Source organism: Pseudophryne corroboree, chromosome 4 (genome assembly GCF_028390025.1).
Source record: "Pseudophryne corroboree isolate aPseCor3 chromosome 4, aPseCor3.hap2, whole genome shotgun sequence".
Taxonomy (NCBI): domain Eukaryota; kingdom Metazoa; phylum Chordata; class Amphibia; order Anura; family Myobatrachidae; genus Pseudophryne; species Pseudophryne corroboree.
This window is the reverse complement of record NC_086447.1, coordinates 718,172,954-718,193,314: the sequence shown is the minus strand read 5'-3', so window position 1 is coordinate 718,193,314 and position 20,361 is coordinate 718,172,954. Positions and strand designations below refer to the sequence as shown.

Here is a 20,361-nt window from a genome sequence, read left to right as displayed (position 1 = left end):
TTGGTGCATGGTACACCTGGGAGCGTTATTGAACACTCACAACCAGCGGTTGTTCTTGTCTCAGGAGAAAGTCCTGAAACTTCAGGACAGGATTCGATGCTTCCTATCTCGTCCGCAAGTGTCGATTCAATCGGCAATGCAAGTGCTAGGTCTCATGGTGTCGGCTTTCAACATGGTGGAGTATGCTCGATTCCTTTCTCGCCCGCTGCAGAAGTTGATTCTGTTCTAGTGGAACGGCTTGCCTCACCGGATCAGATTTCACATGATCTCCTTGTCTCCGGAGGTCCGCCTGTCACTGAGCTGGTGGCTTCAGGACCAACGATTTAGCAGGGGCCATCCCTTCTGGATATCCAACTGGGTCCTGCTGATGAAGGATGCTAGTCTGAGAGGTTGGGGCGCGGTGTTGGAACAACACTCTCTCCAGGGTCGGTGGACCGAGGAGGAGTCACTACTCCCGATAAACTTTGGTGGCATGGCTCTTGAAGCTTCAGTCCTGAGGGCCAAGGGTTTTTCTAAGGCCCGTTAGCCGGCTACTGCTCGGTTCTACCATAGGGTCTGGAATGCTTACTTTACTTGGTGTGCGTCTCACAATCATGACGTTTTCAAGTTTAGTACGGCCAAACTATTGGCCTTTCTACAACAGGGCCTGGATTTGGGCCTGCGTCTGGCCTCCCTCAAGGTTCACATCTCTGCCTTGTCAGTTTGGTTTCAGAGAAAGATTGCTACCCTACCTGATGTCCATACATTCACTCAGGGTGTGTTTCGGATTCAGCCTCCTTATGTGCCACCTGTGGCCCCTTGGGATCTGTCGGTGGTTTTGGAGGCCTTACAAGAGTCTCCGTTTGAGCCTCTTACCTCTGCTGACATTAAGGGGCTGTCCTATTGCTGGCTATTGCTTCAGCTAGAAGGGTCTCGGACTTGGGTGCATTATCTTATAAGTCTCCCTATTTGATTTTTCACCGTGACCGGGCGGTTCTTAGAACACGGCCAGGTTATTTACCCAAAGTGGTATCTTCCTTCCACCTTAACCAGGAGATTGTGGTTCCGGCCTTTAATTCTCCTGAGTTGGCTACCAAAGAGCGGTCTTTGGATGTAGTTCGGGCTCTCCGTATCTATGTGAAGAGAACTTCCTCCATTAGTAAATCAGATTCTCTTTTCGTGTTGTTTGGTTTTCACAAACGTGGCTGGCCTGCTTCAAAGCAGACTCTGGCCAGATGGATTAGAATGGTGATTGCACATGCTTATGTACAGGCTGGTCGTCCGGTTCCTGCTACCATCAAAGCCCATACTACTCGTTCGGTTGGACCTTCTTGGGCGGCCCACTGTGGTGCGACCCTTGAACAATTGTGCAAGGCTGCTACGTGGTCCTCAGGGAACACATTTATTAGGTTCCTATGCCTTCGATGCTTCCACCTCCCAGGATGCTTCCTTTGGACGCCGGGTTCTTGTGCCCGCTACAGTGCGTCCACTCCCATAAGGATCTGCTTTAGGATATCCCCGATGTTATTCCTTGTGGAGCCCAGTGTACCCCGCAGCAGAAAACGAGATTATGGTAAGAACTTACCTTTGTTAAATCTCTTTCTGCGAGGTACACTGGGCTCCATAAGGCGCCCACCCTGACGCACTTAGCTTATTTGAGTTATTATTGGCATAGCCGCTGACACCCTCTCTTGCGGTGAGTGTGTGGTGTAATTGGCGACGAGCGTTGTCGTCTCTGGTACCTGCTACTGCATTGGGCTAGTTAACGAAACTGAGCTCCCTGTACATGGAGGCGGGGTTATAGAGGAGTCCGCACTGTGCATCTTGGGAACAGTCAAAAGCTATGAGCCTGTTGGTGCCTCGGATCAAGATCCTACTCTACACCCCCGATGTGAATCCTTGTGGAGCCCAGTGTACCTTGCAGAAAGAGATTTAACAACAGTAAGTTCTTACCATAAATCTCGTTTTAATTCTCCATGAGGATAGAGCTGAACTCGGAACTCGTCAGCAATTTCTTCCTAAGGTGGTGTCTGCGTTTTACATCAACCAACCAATTGTGGTTCCGGTTGTCACCGACACCTCTGCTACTTCAGGGTCTTTGGATGTCGTGAGGGCTTTGAAGGTGTATGTGAAAAGAACTGCTTGTCACAGAAAGACGGACTCGCTGTTTGTTCTTTATGATCCCAATAAGATTGGGTGTCCTGCTTCAAAGCAGACAATTGCTCGCTGGATCAGACTTACTGTCCAGCATGCTTATTCCACGTCAAGTTTGCTATGTCCAAAATCTGTACAGGCCCACTCTACTAGGTCGGTGGGTTCTTCCTGGGCCGCTGCCCAGGGTGTCTCGGCTTTACAGCTCTGCCGAGCAGCTACTTGGTTAGGATCGAACACGTTTGCAAAGTTCTACAAGTTCGATACTTTGGCCTCTGAGGACCTTCAGTTTGGTCAATTAGTTCTGCAGGAACCTCGGCACTCTCCCACCCGGTTTGGGAGCTTTGGTACATCCCCATGGTACTAAATGGACCCCAGTATCCTCTAGGACATAAGAGAAAATCTGGTAAATCCTTTTCTCGTAGTCCTAGAGGATACTGGGCACCCACCCAGTGCTTCTTTCTTTCTGCACTGTTACTTGGTTACGTAATGTTGGTTCAGCCGTTGCTGTTCCTGTTTCAAGTTTGGTTAGCTTGTCTTTCCTCTTGTTGTGTGTGCTGGTTCGGAATCTCGCCACTATCCTGATCTATACTTCTCTCGAAGTATGTCCGTCCGGCACAGTTTCCCAGACTGAGTCTGGTAGGAGGGGCATAGAGGGAGGAGCCAGCCCACACTATCAAATTCTTAAAGTGTCCATGGCTCCTAGTGGACCCATCTATACCCCATGGTACTAAATGGACCTCAGTATCCTCTACGGACTACGAGAGAAATATTCACCGGTAGGTAATTAAAATCCTATTTTTTTACAGTCGGATTGACATTGTCGGAAGCAAGGCCAAAACCTGTTGGATTTGGCAGCGGAATCCGGCAAAACAAGTAGATTCACGGCTAATCCGCCGATCCACTTGTTTTCCGATAAGTTTGAATTGCCGACTTGTCGGGAAAAAAGCAGGGGCATTGAATAGCATTTGCACGGTTTCGGACCTAAAAAAGTCGGAAACTGTTGTCTCTCCATCAAGACGACAGTTTCCGACTTTAATTGAATGCACCCCAACATATTTGAGAGGGGCTGGGTTTTCAGTTCTGGCGGTCGGAATACTGACAGCGGAATCCTGACAGGGAGTTTCTGACCCCCTAACCCTAGTTTTTCCTTTCTGCAACCTAACCCTTACAACCCCACCACCCCCCTCCCACCACCATCACAGCCTATACGTAATATCCCCCCCCCCCCCCCCTGCGCAGCCTAACCCTAACCATCCCTGGGTGTGCCTAAACCTATCTCCCCCCCCCCCCCCTACCCTCAGCCTAACCCAACAGCCCCTCCCCTCCCCCCTCGCAGCTAAACCTAACCTAGTCCCGTGACTTACTTCTCCGGCGGCTCACTAGTGTGACGTTCCAGATCTCTCGTCTCTGTATGCCCATTTGGGATTCCGGTGCCAGCATTGTCAGCTGTGTCGAGATTCTGGCGTCATTATTTTAACAGCCGGGATACTGACCAGATCCCTAAGGAGCGGTTTCCTGGGGAGATGAGTTTACAGTTTTATAAACACAAATGAATGTAGAAGATGCAGTGCGCTTTCCTCCACAATTCCTTCCCGATTTCAGGTTGCAAGTGGTATGTGATTTATCGCATGATCGTATGCACATCGAATGCCAAAAAAAAGCACTTCAGATGTGATTTATCGTATGGGGAGCTTTAAGGGAAATCGCAGCGCATACAATCACATACATGTATGGGCACCATTACTATGACAATTAATCTGTTGCAAGATCAGACTTTAAGGGGGGCGATTCAGTTGTTTTTACTGTGGCTATTCGTTTTGGGCGCCCGGCGGAGCAATTCAGTTGTTGCTCCAGGTGCGAATAACCACGGTTACTCACATTTCTGCTTGCAGCCCCTGGAGATCTGCTCTTTTGGCGCCTGAACAGTACTTTTCCTGTTGCACCCTTTAGTTTAGTCAGATTTTACATGTTTACACGGCTAAACCCTGTCTAATTGGGCACGATAATTAAAGGACTCCTAAAGCAATCGAATTGCAACAATGGGTGCCCATTAATTATTGCATCTTAAAAAAAATCATTTTAATCAGCCCCTAGGTAAAGTAGGGGAGGACCTGACAACTGGATTCTGTTTGCATGCTCAGCTTTATGTAGCCTGTTCTCAAGTCAGTACAAGAAGAGATCTTTATACCTGCACTCAAAGCAATACAGCCAAAACAACGAATATTGTACACACACAAGCTCTACAGTAACATTGCGAACTGCATTAAATTTGAAATACATGTAGGTGAAGCCGCAGGTGGAAGCTAGTTTTGTATAAAGTAACTTACATTTGTGGTTTGTCTGTTCTTTTAATGACTAATGCTAAATATTTTCCTCTGGCCATACACTGTTACTCTAAAATAGTGTGATACCGCCATCTACTGGTGGGAACTGATATCATGCATGCTGAAGAAAATCCCATAAAGAAACTTTCACAGTTTTCCAAACTACAGTAGATTGTGAAAGTAGAACTAAAGTAGAGGCGAGGAACATGCTGCACACATGTCCCTTGATAAGTCCTACCTCATTCTGTTTTGTAAAACATTAATTAGCAATTACATCTTGGCAACATCTTTCAACTGAAATGCATGGATCAGAGTTTACACCTCAGACACATCAATGTCATGCCCTTAAACATAATTCATGTTATATTTACTCATTGCCAAGGTGCAAAAAAACATAAAAAGGCATAATGTAAAGCCTAGCATTTAAAAAAATGACAGCATAGACTACAACTGTATAACTGTCCTTTTGCTATCATCATAAACCTTTCACTATTTATACAGGTAAATATGTTTCTTCACAAAATAGCACATGCATTTAAGATATTCGAAATTATATTACGGTACTGACCTGTTTGCTTGTGTGCTTTGTATTTCTGGTGAACAGTGTGCTTCAACAAAGACTACTCCTCCTGTAGCAGATAGGTATTTATCCTGCTTGCTGTCGGGCTGATTTATAGGTAGGTGCAAATCTGCTGGTGAGCAAACTAAAAATGTGTCCTCGTACACGATTGCTGCAGTCACGCCAAATATGTTTTCTTGGCACGCTAGGTTCTGTGCGACTTTGCTTGAGCCAAGTGGTTTTTTGCATGTTTTTCTATCACACTCTGGTCTGTATCTCAGCAGTGAGATACACAGCAGAGTGTGATAGAAGCACCAGAGCAGAGAGCGACACCCCAAGCAGGAAAGAGGAACTGCACAAGTTGTGACAGGTGCAGGGTGCTAGAATGAACACTATGCTACCTTGTTGGAATTGCGGTGTCTAAAAATTGATGGGTAGGGGCAAAATGAATTATTTCGGAGCTATACATATATTTATTTATTTATTTTATTTATTAACAGTTTCTTATATAGCGCAGCATATTCCGTTGCGCTTTACAATTAGAACAACAGTAATAGAACAAAACTGGGTAAAAACAGACAGACAGAGGTAGGAAGGCCCTGCTCGCAAGCTTACAATCTATAGGGAAATAGGCATAGATACACAAGGATAGATGCTACCTATTGCATAATGGTCCACCAGATTGCTAGGTTCTTAATAGGTTGTATGATGATACCCCACAAAGTTGGCCAAGTGTCAGGAGGGTGTGAGACTAAAGAAAGACAAGATATGTGATGTTATGAATACTTTACAGAGGATGTAATTAGATAGGGAAGCACTGAAGGTTATGTGGGTGGGTCTGGAATTTGATAGGCTTGTCTGAAGAGGTGAGTTTTCAGGGAACATTTAAAGGTTTGGAGACTAGAGGCGAGTCTTACTGTGCGTGGGAGGGCATTCCACAGAGTGGGTGAAGCCCGGATAAAGTCCTGTAATTTTGAGTGTGAACAAGTAATGCGTGTGGATGAGAGACGTAGATCTTGTGCAGAGCGGAGAAGTCGGGTAGGGAGATATTTTGAGATGACTGAAGAGATGTATGTTGGTGCAGTTTGGTTAATAGCCTTGTATGCATTCAAAATGGATTGTAGTGGTGAGAGCCTATGTTTGGGAAGACCGGTCAGGAGACTATTACAATAATCAATGCGGGAGATAATATGTTGATAATATGTTATAATATGTAATAAACATGTATGTTTAGGAGAGATGTAGCTCCTATTGATATTCTTTTCCTAGAATTCTTACTGTTTAAAGCTTTTCTACAAGCAAAAGTTAACTACATACTACTTGTGAGGAGCTCTTGTGTTCTGCAAGCAAGTAGCACAGTGAAATGCACTTGGAACTACAGCCTGTTGTGTGCATTACTATACCTACAGTAGCTTGGGGAATAGTGTAGAAAGTGTATAGATGATGGCAAGGCAATGATTATATACTGACCTATAGTACTCAGTATTAGGCAAAATTTATTTTGTTTTACTTGTTAAATACAAAGGAACACTACGAGGGGTTTCAATTGTTTCCTTTGCAGCTGTCACTATCAGAGCAATTCAATTGTTACTTCAAGTGCAGTAGGGTGGCACATTTCAGTTTACAACCTCCTGAGGTGGGGACAATAAATGTGCGAAGACTCTGTGGGTTGGGCACCCTAACCAGGAATTTAGACTTGTTTAGCCACTATACACTTCTAAACCCAGTCTAATTGGGTGCGACAAGCGCAATAATGTATGGACACTCAGAACAATTACATTTCTCTGTCATGTGCCCATTAATTAAAGCGGCACCCTTAACAATTGAATCACCACCTAAAATTCTGTAATCTTAATATCTAAATATTGAAACTAATTTTAGAATTTTATGCCTGACACATTGCACTTTCGTTTGTTCTTTAAACCCTGATTACTGGAAAGAGCCATCTGTATCTACGCAGTGTAGATTTCCTGAGTATTAATTTAACTATATTAAAGATACATAATGAGAGCGCAGTACACCGTTACTGAATCTAGCTGCTTTTGCTCAGTGAGGTACATAGAGGTGAAGGTATAAATACTATATATATTTTTTTTTAATTAACTACTAATGAGCAGTACGTAGAGACAGTTTTAACTTTTGGTATTGAACCCTGTTGTTTAGCTGAATAACTGTAAAGTACAGTATTGTTGAGTATCATCTATCCCTGTGGTTCAGTGAGTTTACTATGATTCATTGCGATTTGTCGGAAGCCTGTCGGAATACACGTGGATTGACGGCTTCAGCCGCTGAGCCGTGTGTATTGTCGGAAGTGGGGCCAAACCAGACCGGTTTTAGCCCCGTTTCCGACAACGTCAATCTAACTTTAAAAAAAGTCGGATTGACACTGTCGTGAACGGACCAAACTTGTCGGGTTTGGCCTGGCATTGAATAGAGAGCTGTCTGGTCCTTTCCGTCGGAAAGGACCTGACTGCTATTGAATACACCCAAATGTATTAGTATTAGGGATGTTAAGGACCCATCTAATCAAGTTTACTTGGATGCAGTGGATGGCCCCACATTTTTGGCAGGGTTTGTGCTGGGAACTTCACTTATACTTCATGTTAATTATAAGAGTTTATCAAAATAATTTTGACTATCAGTGTCCTTCGTGCTTAGAGTATGCACCTGCAAGTGTGGGAGCTCCACACAAGCCTGTTAGTGCTGTGAGCACAGAAAAAACACTGAGGTACTCTGGGATATGGAGGGTAGGATAGTTCTAAATGTAAATATTCAGTGCCCTGTTCTTGCTAAAGCCGTCCATATCCCAAGAGTACTCCAGTGCCCCCTATGGATTCAAAGAAAAGGATTTACCTGGTAAGTACCAAAATCCTATTTTTCTTGAATAGTAATTCTAAACAATACAGTATCTGCTCAAGACACTTAATCATTCATATCTTCATGGTGTTACTAATCCTGTCAATATGAATTCATATTTGACCTGTTCCACAGACTGAAATCCTCAAATGATCAATGCTTGGATATACTGATTCACAGGTTATGACATGCCTATATTTGCACTCCATGGTGAATAAGTGGTGCGATGCCTGCGTTCTAGGACACAGGTCGGATCACTATAGCAGTAGGAGGTGCCTATTTCTAATAGATGCCTCCTGCTGTATTACCGTACAGCGCTATCACTGCTGCTACCAAGGAAGCAGCAGTGATAGCAACTCGAACCACAACTTAATTAGCCTCAATGTGCGGACCATTTGAGGGTTGGAGAACTGCATGTCCTTATGTCAGGTTGCCCGTCACTGCCTTATATTTAGTGGGTTACCCTGCAATTAAGCACTTCTACAGATTCCCAGAAGAGCTTTTCTGTAAGGATTCCAAACCATGTAACATTCCATATGACAGTACACATCAGGTGCAGCCTCTTGCCATGAAAAGACGTTAAAAGGGACAGGAAAAGCCATGAAAGTATAAAGGGAAACATGGAGTGGAGCCCTGAATTAGTAACAAAAATGCATGGTCTAACCAGGTGGGGGTGAGTGCCTCTCCAGTAGTGATAGGGACGCATGCCTCTCCAGTGGTGGTGGGGGGCGCATGCCTCTCCAGTAGTGATAGGGACGCATGCCTCTCCAGTGGTGGTGGGGGGGCGCATGCCTCTCAAGTGGTGTTGGGGGGCGCATGCCTCTCCAGTGGTGGTGGGGGGTGCATGCCTCTCCAGTGGTGGTGGGGGCGACTGCCTCTCCAGTGGTGATGACACAATAAGCTCCCAAAGGTTCAGCATATATACCCTCCAGTTGTGGGGTAAGAGTGTAGTATCCTATGAAACAAACATTTGAATTAAAAAAAAATTGTATTCGTAAATAATACATTGTGTCTGCAAGCACCTCTCTGATGGTGGTGGTGGTGCATGCCTTTCTGATGGTGATGGTTGTTGGGACATTCCTTGCATGGTGTGGTAGGGGCGAATGCCTCTCCAGAGTTTGTGGGGGCATATGCCTTTATGGTATTTGTGGGGGAGTATCCTTCTCTTGTGTTTGCCAGGGCTTATTCCACTCCAATGGTAGTGGGGCGCATGCCTCCTGTGGTGATGATGGGGACGAAAGCCTCTATGGTGGGGGTTCCTGTCGTGCCTGGGATGCCAGGGGCGTCTACCTCTTTGGTGGCGGTTGGGACATATACTCCATCCTCCCCTTAATTAAAGATGACATTCTAAATAATTAAGCTTAATTATATGCAAATATCCCTTCTATTCAGGCTTCCACCTTACCATGCCCTAAAGCTGCCACCTCAAGAAGTGGTCAGTAATCTACTTATAAGAGCTTGAGGGCCCATTTATCAACAATTGCATTTGCAGTGCAATGTGGTCATGATATTGCCACCCAAAATAGCATTGCAAGATGTGATTATACCACCTGAATGTATTAAAGAGCACACACATGGAGTGGGATACAGGCATTTGGGTACATACGGTGGAGTACAGGCATTTGGGTACATTAGATGGGGTACAGGCATACATGTATGTGAGATATGGATTTGATATACTAACAGGGATGTACAGTGTGTGGTTCCAGTTGTTGTTGTTGGACTGCACTTCTCAGTATGCCCTGATACAGTTTTTGCATTCCCTATTAGCACTGTGGCAACTCATACAGTATAATGCCTAATATTTGTGGCCATTGATAACTGGCAGTACTACAAATAATAAATAACCTCTTAACTTTTATTTGGGCAGTGACACATCCTGACATTTAGTCCTATTAAATTGGGACATAAAAGCCTTCTGTGCCCTGACTCGCCCACTTTAATGAAATCTATGAAAAACCCCAATTGTGCAAAGTACAAATAAACATAGCGCACTTTCTAAAAGCGCATTATGCAAGTTTTTGAAAACTCAGAATGGCAATTACTTCGTAACATTGCGGACTCTTAATCCTTCTCCTCTCCCCAGAGTTGTTGCCAGCGTTGACTCTTTATTATTTTACCTTTCTTTGGAGCTCGGAGCTTGGTTTTCTAATATCTGGTGAACCTTTCCCGCCCCCCGTCCTCTCCCTCCCCTCTTCCCAGGCGCTTAGATTTTATTTTGTTATTTTATTATTTTGTTTTGTTTTATTTTGTATACTTTGGTATTGTACATTTATTTTCAGAGTCATACCTATATGAATACTATCCTTATAACATGGGTTAGGTACATGTTTCTCATTGGAACTTGATCTTATGGCCTTTATTTTGGATGTCTATTACATTATCTTTGGTTCCTGTTTGATTTATATTGCTAGACACATTTGTGTCTATATTTCCATGTAACTCTCTCAATTTACAACTTTGACTCTGAAATTTTATTTCATTTCATGTAGTACGTTGTAATCTGTACTCATTTTTCAATAATACTTAATAAAAAATGTGTTTTGAAAAAAAAAAAAAAGCGCACTTTCCTTACTGCTGGCTAATGACCAGCATATGTTGAAAGTGAAACTGCCCGTAACTGCACACTACTCCCTCCTTTCCATTCTTAGGCTGGGGCCACACATTGCGTTTTAGCTGGTCCCGTTAAGCAGCACCCGCTTGGCAGGAAGGAGCCTGCACATGGGCTCCTATGCGTCCGCCCACACACATCTGGCGATGCAGCATCCACCGATGCCGCATCCACCAGACCCAACCGCAGCATGCCGGACAACTGGATTTCAAGGAGAACACATATATTTGAATGTATGTGTTCACACAGTGCGGCTGTGTCGCACTGTGTTCTACTTGAAATCCGGTTGTGGCACTGGCCAGATGCCGTTCTGCGGCATTCGGCGAAAAGGCTATGTGTGAATCCACATAGCGTTTTAGCCAGGCCTGTGTCCTACGAAACAGGTCCGGCGAAAACGCAATGTGTGGCCCCAGCCTTATAATATATACTAAAATAGAAAACTCATAAAGTAAATATAATTGACGCTATAGTATAATTTCCTATTGATCACTAACAATCTAACCAAATGCCACTAGTTCCAACTATTTGATGTTATCGCACAAACACTAGCAGTCATACAGGCAAATATTTGTAAGACGTAAAGCATGGTTGGCTGGTTTAAACCAGATGCTTTTTTAAAAAAACCAAAAACACAATTTTTCAATTATGCTGTATTTACTGGTACGGTGCCGTGCCTTTTTTTTTTTTTTTTTTTTAAACAAAAAACCGAAGCATTATACTAAAATACTGTTGTTTTTATACAAAATATTAATGCCAGTGGCATGCCAAGTACTATTGCTTAGCTTCTCCTTTTTTTGTGTTTCTCTGAAAAGTGCTTTTGCAGTTTCCATTTTGTATTACTAATCAGATTTATATAATTCTAAGACTGATGCTTAACATTAACTTGTTCTTATTTTCAATTTCATCTTTGATTGTACTTTGTATGTTTAATCTATCTATATTACATATTCAAATATAATAGGAATATTAAGCTGTACATAATTGGTTTTATCGAAAAGTGTAAAATATATCAAATCAAAGTCTAAAATAACAATTAATGTAAGAAAGTAATAAATCTTGGTTGATCAAAGTTTAAACAAAAAAAGCGTTAAAAAAATAAATAAACATTTTTATTTGGGTAAGCAGGGACAGAATAGCATATCTCCCACCTGCCCCAATTTACACCACAAAAAGGGGCAATGTTTTAACCAAAATGAGTGGAGTCATGTGGGGCTAATTTTGTCCCAATGTCACATGTCATATGTCTGAATGCTGGGAAGTGGATCAGGCACCCTAATAAAGTTTGGTAGGGCTTGGGCCTTGGGTAGGGCTTGGCAATGCTGCTCCATCCTCAGGGCACCCTCTGAGGTCTCAGGGGCAGAGTGGACACCTTTTCTGATCATGTGCGGGCTTGATAAAGCTGTAACAGCAACATGTGCATTGCCAGAACGTCCGCTGTGTATTGTTATGGTAACAGCAATATACGTTGTGTGAGTGAGGGTTAGTCAGTGGAGCTAGATAATGGGGTTAACCGTGAGCCATAGAATAGATAGGTGCTGATTGGCTATATGGGCTCACACAATCTATATTAGAGTAGGCATCCAATAGTCTAAACAATTGTATCTACTGATTAAAGAGGCAGTTACAATTAAAGTTGATTCTTTCAGCTAAATGTGTGTTATTTAATAACAGTTCTGAATGCTGGAGTGAATCACTGCATTCTATCCATCAGTGTAACATCGGTATCCGGACTCTGGGTCGACAGTGAGTAGGTCGACACAGGAAATAGGTCGACACGGCCATTAGGCCAACATGAGTTTTTCACAATTTCTCATACGTCCTAGAGGATGCTGGGGACTCCAAATGGACCATGGGGTATAGACTAGATCCGCAGGAGACATGGGCACTTTAAGACTTTAAAAGGGGTGTGAACTGGCTCCTCCCTCTATGCCCCTCCTCCAGACTCCAGTTAGATTCTGTGCCCAGAGAGACTGGACCCATAACAGGGGAGCTCTCCTGAGTTTCTCTGAAAAGACTTTACAAAGAAGGCTTCATAAAGACGGCAGAAGACTTCAGTCTTCAGAGGTACCGCTCAGCGCTTGCGCTGCGCACCATTGCTCCCACACACAAGCGGCACTACTAGGGTTAGGAGGGGGGGGGGGGGGGGCTGGGCGGGGGGGGGGGGGGGCCCTGGGCAACAATAAAACCTCCATATCAGGCTGGCACAAGAGGTATACAATGCATAGGCACTGTATACAGACCCCCGCCAGGGTAAAAAAGCTAAAAAAAAGCGGGCTGAAGCGCGCCATTAAGGGGGCGTGGCTTAGCCCTCACAGCTCTGCACAGCGCCATTTTCTTCTCACAGAGACGCTGGCCCTGCCAAAAGCACTGCTGATGATATCACAGTGAAAAACAAGGGGGGGCACAGTGGTTTAGTGTGTTATATGTATAAGAAAAGCACAATATATATAAGGAATATGATGTAATAGAGCTGAAATACGTCTTCTGTGTTTCCCTGACATAAAATAATCATTGTAATGTCGGTGGGTGTTTAGTACATGTGTGTCGGCATGTCTACGGCTGAGTACTCTGTAAAAAAATGTCTCAGTCGGCACCGCCGACGCCTGATGGTACTTGGTTCATGAAAATAAGTATCAACGTGTCAGTAGATGTATATTTTTCACAAGAGAAAACTATATGGTACATACAGACGTGTGTGGGTGACCTTGTCTGCACCAACAAATCTGACTGGGTAAACATTGCATGATAATGTAATGCTTTTCAGAAAGCTATACCTGTAATGTATGTATGTATGTATGTATGTATGTATATATATATATATATATATATATATATATATATATATATATGTATGGTACGGTTGCACAGACGTAATAATATCTGTGGAGGGTGTATTATTCTTAATAGATATTTCCCTCAGACCCCTCGGGGTCGCAAGAATGTTATTTTGCCCAGTTGCTACTCCCTGATATCGACACGAATAATAATTCTTATGTCGACCATAAGGTTTCCTGATTAGATCCACAAATCAGCGTTCAGTACATGTTTCACATACATTAAGAACGTATTAACATCACTAGGTGTGTGTATGTATGTATGTATGTTTGTGTGTGTGTATATATATATATATATATATATAATTTATATATATATATATATATACAGTGATATATGTGTGTGTATATAAATGGGCAAATTTATATATAAACTTTATAATGAATGCTGAAGTAAAGTTATTCCTTTTCATGTGCTGGTCGCTCTGTTGAAATACTCTAGGTCAGCCGTGACAAGATGGCTTCTAATCCTCACGAGGAGGCCGAGTGTTATTCTTATCCCGCCGTGGATAGAATAAAGTGAGAGTCAACCCCTGCCCGGCATGGGGCCCTGTCACAGAGGATCTTATGCAGGAAGCTAAGTGATATTTTAATTATATACGTTGATTATACTTGCATTACATGCGCATGGGGAAGTGCTTGTATTCGGAAATGGTCGGTTACCTTGGCATCCGATATAATTACCCTGAGGAGAGATGGGGATACTCCTTAAGTTGGGTCATATCTAGAACATGGTAGCATACTGCCGGGGACTCTTGGGTTCGTGAGCCAAGTCCAGGGTGGTCTCGGTTGAGAGGGCGTTGTGGATTCGCTAAACGGTTGCTACTACTGACTCCGAGATGAGATGGAGTCTCATTCCTGGGGAAGTGAAGCCTGGTTTGGTGATGGCTTTGTGAATATGCTCGCGGCGGATGCCACTGGTAAGTCTACCTTCTTGCCATAGGTTACCTCACTAAGGTGAATGACGCATTCATGTAGGATGCAGTCATTTCGACCGAATGGCTAAGGATTCCCCTTTTCTTTGCAGGAATAGGAGGGTAAATGGAGGTAAGAGGTCAGCTACCTTGTTTTCAGGTTCACAGGAGCAGAATTCATCCTATGTTTTCTGCCAGGTCCACCGCAGGACGTTGGGGCTATCTTGCAGGAGCCCACACCGGTGGGCCCGCGTCTGCAACTCTTCAGTCAGCCCTGGAAAGGACATGGACCAGGGAGTTAAGGATAGCATCCCTAGGGGAACATACGGGAGTGGTCCAGACGTTTCCCCTCAACAATTTTTTCAAATAGACCTTACAGAGTCTCATCCGGACAGGGAGGTAGTAGGTGACACAATACGAGTGTTGTGTCAGGATCAGGTCATTGTCCTGCTGTACAGGTCACACAAAAAAAGAAGCTGTTCTTCAAGCTTTTTTGTCTTTCCAAGGCCGGACGGTTCGACCCTTTCGAATCCTATATCTGAAATCTCAAAATTCCTACTCGAGAGCCATGAGGGAATCTCTCATGTCAGGTATCTCCACTCTGAAAAAGGAGAAAGGAGGTCTAATTACGGTTTCTTCCGCGTTAGGCTTACATGAGTTTCCGATTCAGGATTGGCATTTCGCCAGAGTGATGGCGGTATGAGGTGTTTTTCCTTCGAGGGTAAGTAGTCAGAAGTATTCTGTACTGGTTCGCTCTCCAGATTACGGAGAGATCATGAAGCAAAATGGTGAAAAACGTTGCATTCTCCCTGACAGTTCTTCAACAACAGAACTTAGCGGAATACCGGTTGGTCCCTATGACGTGGGGGTCGGTTTGGCCAATATTAATTTCTTCCAGTGGAAAGAGCTCTGCGGATTCAGAGGCTGGTCAGACCTGCAACATTGTTAATCCTTCAATACATTCAGTTACTTGAATGGGGTTGTGGCCTACGAGGCCATTCAGTGGCCAGCTTGCATGCCAGAGTTTTAGCAGAATTTGTTGGACGAGTGGTCCGGTTTCCACCTGGGATGATCATGATTTCAAGACCAGAATATCACTCCCGTGGTGGCGGCGTGATTCTCCCCAAGGACGGGTTGTCAAGTTAGGATACTGGTCATCCCATTAACGGTCTAGAGTTAAGGGACGTTTATATCGGTTTTCTACAAACAAAACCCGAAGGAGAAATGGCAGAAGCCAGAAAGATTTTCAGCTGAGCGACGAAAACATTTACGCGCTCTGTCAGGGACGTTCGTTCCAAGAGTGGACAACTGGGAATCGGACTTCCTCGGCGGACACGTTCTCCATTCAGGAGAGTGGAGTCTTCATCAAGCGGTTGTCACAGAAGTGACATGTTTTGGGTAATTCCGCAAATAGACAAGATGGCGTCCCGCCTCGACAAGAATCTTCGGGGTCGAGGGTCCCTCAAGTTAGCGGTGGACGCCCTAGTGACACCATGGGTGTTTTCGGTCGGTCTATGTGTTCCCTCCACTTCCAATCTTTCCAAAGATGCTAAAAGGTCATAAGAAGAAAAAGGTTCAGGTGATCCTCATTCTTCCAGACTGTTCAGGGAGGGCTGGTATCCGGCCCTTCAGGAATTACTCATAGGAGATCCCTGATCTATTCCTCTGCGAGAGGATCGGTTACAGCAAGGGCCGTGTGGGTTTCAAGGCTTACCGCGGGTTCCATTGACGGCTTGGAGGTTGAACGCCGGATCCCAACCTGAAAGGGTATTCCCAGTGAAGTCATCCCTACTCTTCTTCAGGCAGAAAGAAGTAACGTTGAAACTTTACCACCAATTCTGGGGAAAGTATGTGTCTTGGTGTGAATCCAAGAAAGTTCCTACGGAAGAATTCCAATTGGGTTGTTTTCTCCATTCCTTCCTTACAAGATCGTGTGGCTGCAGGTCTTAAGTTGGGCTTGAACAAGGTTCAGTTTCAGCCTTATCGGGTTTCTTCCAAAATCAATTAGCCTCCTTTCCAGAGGTTCACACTTTCGTAAAAGGAATGTTACGCATCCATCCTCCATTGTGCCCTGTGGCATCATGGGATCTTAACGTGCGTTGCAGTTCCTGCAATCTCATTGGTTGAACTTTTCAATACGGTTGAGTGGACATTCCTCACTTGGAAAGTGGTCATGAGGTTGGCCTTGTCATCCGCAAGGCGGGTGTCTGAATTAGCGGCTTTGTCTCACAAGAGCCCCTATTTAATCTTCCATGAAGATAGAGCAGAGTTGAGTACTCGTCAGCGTTTTCTGCAAAATCTGTGATTTCATCGTTTCGCATGAACCAACCTATTGTGGTGCCGGCGGCCACTGCCGCCAGGGCGACATCGATGTATATCGATATGGTCTAAGTTTGAAAATTTATGTTGCCAGAATGGCTCAGATTAGGAAAACAGGCGCTCTGTTTATCCTGTATGCTCCCAACAAGATTGGGGCTCCTGCTTTCAATGCAGACTATTGCGCGCTCGTTCTGTGATACGACTCAGCAGGCTCATTCGACGGCTGGATTGCCGTTACCGAGATTGGTGAAGGTCCATTCTACCAGAAAGGTGGGCGCGTTCTGGGCGGCTACCCGTGGGGCCTTGGCATTCTTGATTTGCCGAGCGGCTCCTTGGTAGGGTTCAAACACCTTTACGAAGTTTTACAAGTTTGATACCCTGGCGGGTATGGACCTCATTTTTGGTCAATCGGTGCTGCAGAGTCATCCGCACTCTCCCGCCCGTTCTGGAGCTTTGGTATAATCCCCATGGTCCATTTGGAGTCTCCAGCATCCTCTAGTACGTATGAGAAAATAGGATTTTAATACCTACCGGTAAATCCTTTTCTCTTAGTCCGTAGAGGATGCTGGGCGCCCGTCCCAGTGCGTACTGTTACTTGCAGTTATTAGTTGGGTTACACACATGCTGTGTTTCTTTTCAGTCAGCCTATTGCTGACGTTATTCAAGGGCATAGGTTATGCTATTATTGGTGATGTGTACACATAGGTTGTGTTCCGTTCTGGCAGCGTATTGCTGTTTTTTAGTCATGCCGTCAGCTGGTATTCTCTTGAATGCCACGTTCTGCAGCATGCTGGAGGTGTGAGCTGGTATGACGCTCACCGTATTTAACTGATAAATTCTTTCCTCGAAATGTCTGTCTCTATAAGTGGAGTCTGGAGGAGGGGCATAGAGGGAGGAGCCAGTTCACACTCCTTTTAAAGTCTTAAAGTGCCCATGTCTCCTGCGGATCACGTCTATACCCCATGGTACATTTGGAGTCCCCAGCATCCTCTACGTACTAAGAGAAAAGGATTTACCGGTAGGTATTAAAATCCTATTTTTTATATATATATATATATATGTATTTTTTTTTTTTACTTTTTCATACTTTAAGATCCTCGTGGACTACAATTGGGAAGTGTAACCTGCCTTGCCCGCGAGCCTTTCCCTGTCACTCTACAAAGAGAACACCAATTTATTTTTTTAACTCATGTCGACCTTTTGTCATGTCAACTTTGTTCATGTCGGCCTATTTCAGGTGTCGACCTAGTTACTGTCGAACAGTAGTGGTCGACCTAGACACTGTTGACCTAAGTCTGGTCGACCGTATGAGCCACACACGGATTTCGTATGTATATCATCCTGTTTGGAAAGTGTAAGTATATTTTAGCTGTCTATAATGGAGTTAGGTGGTAATACTTTTTATATTACAGTATTGCAGTGAAATGGCAGGATAATGCACATCTTTCATTTTACCTATATGTTTCTTATATTAAATCTTACATTTTAGGACTAGGTTCTTCAGTTATGTACTCTATCCATTTCTTTGGAAGGCAGTGTTTGTTTTCTGTGCTAGCTGCAAAATTGGCTAGAAAGCAGTGTATGCATTAATAATGTTTTTGTTTCTTCTTGCAGGAGCGTGTTCAGAAAAGTTTTCCTCACCCCATAGATAAGTGGGCAATTGCTGATGCTCAATCTGCTATTGAGAAGAAAAAGCGTCGGAATCCTTTATCTCTCCCTGTAGATAAAATCCATCCTTTGTTAAAGGTAAAGTAGTAACGTAACATCAGTGTTGGTACCAAGGCTGTGTTTGTAATTTTTTTTCTCTAACGTCCTAGTGGATGCTGGGGACTCCGTCAGGACCATGGGGAATAGCGGGCTCCGCAGGAGACAGGGCACATCTAAAAAGCCTTTTTAGGTCACATGGTGTGTACTGGCTCCTCCCCCTATGACCCTCCTCCAAGCCTCAGTTAGGTTTTTGTGCCCGTCCGAGAGGGTGCAATCTAGGTGGCTCTCTTAAAGAGCTAGTTAGAAAAGTTTTTTTTTTAGGTTAATAATCAGTGTCTCCTGCTGGCGACAGGAGCAGTGCAACGAGGGACTTAGGGGAGAGACTTGCAACTCACCTGCCTGCAGGAGGATTGAAGTCTTAGGCTACTGGACACTGAGCTCCAGAGGGAGTCGGAACACAGGTCAGCCTGGGGTTCGTCCCGGAGCCGCGCCGCCGATCCCCCTTACAGACGCTGAAGAACGGCAGAACGGAGGTCCGGAAACAGGCGGCAGAAGACTTCAGTCTTCATAGAGGTAGCGCACAGCACTGCAGCTGTGCGCCATTGTTGCTACACGGCTCACGGATCTCGGTCACGGAGGGTGCAGGGCGCTGCTGGGGGCGCCCTGGGCAGCAATATAGAGTACCTTAGAGGCAAATAAATACATCACATATAGCCATTAAGGCTATATGTATGTATTTAACCCAGGCCAGTTTATTAGAAAAACCGGGAGAAACGCCCGCCGAAAAAGGGGCGGAGCTTATTCTCCTCAGCACTCGGCGCCATTTTCCTGCACGGCTCCGCTGGTGAGGAAGGCTCCCACGACTCTCCCCTGCACTGCACTACAGAAACAGGGTAACATAGAGAGGGGGGGCATAAATTGGCGATATAATTATATATTGAGAGCGCATATATAGAAACAACACCTTCTAGGGTTGTTATATACAGTATAGCGCTTTTGGTGTGTGCTGGCAAACTCTCCCTCTGTCTCCCCAAAGGGCTAGGAGGGTCCTGTCTTCAATAGAGCATTCACTGTGTGGCTGCTGTGTGTGTCGGTACGTGTGTGTCGACATGTATGAGGACGAAGTTGGTGTGGAGGCAGAGCAATTGCCGATGATGGTAATGTCACCCCCTAGGGAGTCGACACCGGAATGGATGGCTTTGGTTATGGAATTACGTGATAATGTCAGCACATTACAAAAGTCAGTTGACGAAATGAGACGCCCGGCAAACCAGTTAGTACCGGTTCAGGCATCTCAGACACCGTCAGGGGCTGTAAAACGTCCCTTACCTCAGTCAGTCGACACGGGTACCGACACAGATGAATCTAGTGTCGACGGTGAAGAAACAAACGTATTTTCCAATAGGGCCACACGTTATATGATCACGGCAATGAAGGAGGCTTTGCAGCTCTCTGATACTACTGGTACCTCAAAAAGGGGTATTATGTGGGGGGTGAAAAAACTACCTGTATTTTTCCCAGAATCAGAGGAATTGAATGATGTGTGTGATGAAGCGTGGGTTACCCCCGATAGAAAAATGCTAATTTCAAAGAAGTTGTTGGCATTATACCCTTTCCCACCAGAGGTTAGGGCGCGCTGGGAATCACCCCCTAAGGTGGATAAGGCGCTCACACGTTTATCAAAGCAAGTGGCGTTGCCGTCTCCTGATACGGCCGCCCTCAAGGATCCAGCAGATAGGAGGCTGGAAACTACACTGAAGAGTATATACACACATACGGGTGTTATACTGCGACCGGCAATAGCCTCAGCCTGGATGTGCAGTGCTGGGGTAGTGTGGTTGGATTCTCTGACTGAAAATATTGAGACCCTGGATAGGGACAGTATTTTATTGACTCTAGAGCAATTAAAGGATGCTTTTCTTTATATGCGAGATGCTCAGAGGGATGTTTGTACTCTAGCATCAAGAGTAAGCGCGATGTCCATATCTGCTAGAAGAAGTTTATGGACGCGACAGTGGTCAGGTGATGCGGATTCCAAGAGGCATATGGAAGTATTGCCATATAAAGGAGAGGAATTGTTTGGGGTCGGTCTTTCGGACCTGGT

The 20,361-nt window shown here is 44.7% G+C and overlaps 1 protein-coding gene across 1 annotated transcript in view; it reads left to right on the top strand.

Annotated features, from left to right (window-relative positions):
• Nucleotides 1-20,361, top strand: part of SOS1 (SOS Ras/Rac guanine nucleotide exchange factor 1) — a 487,602-nt gene that overhangs the window by 236,658 nt on the left and 230,583 nt on the right. The window contains exon 3 of the mRNA XM_063918018.1: nucleotides 18,165-18,296. Within this exon, the coding sequence (XP_063774088.1) occupies nucleotides 18,165-18,296 (132 nt within the window). The remainder of the gene's footprint in view (nucleotides 1-18,164; nucleotides 18,297-20,361) is intronic.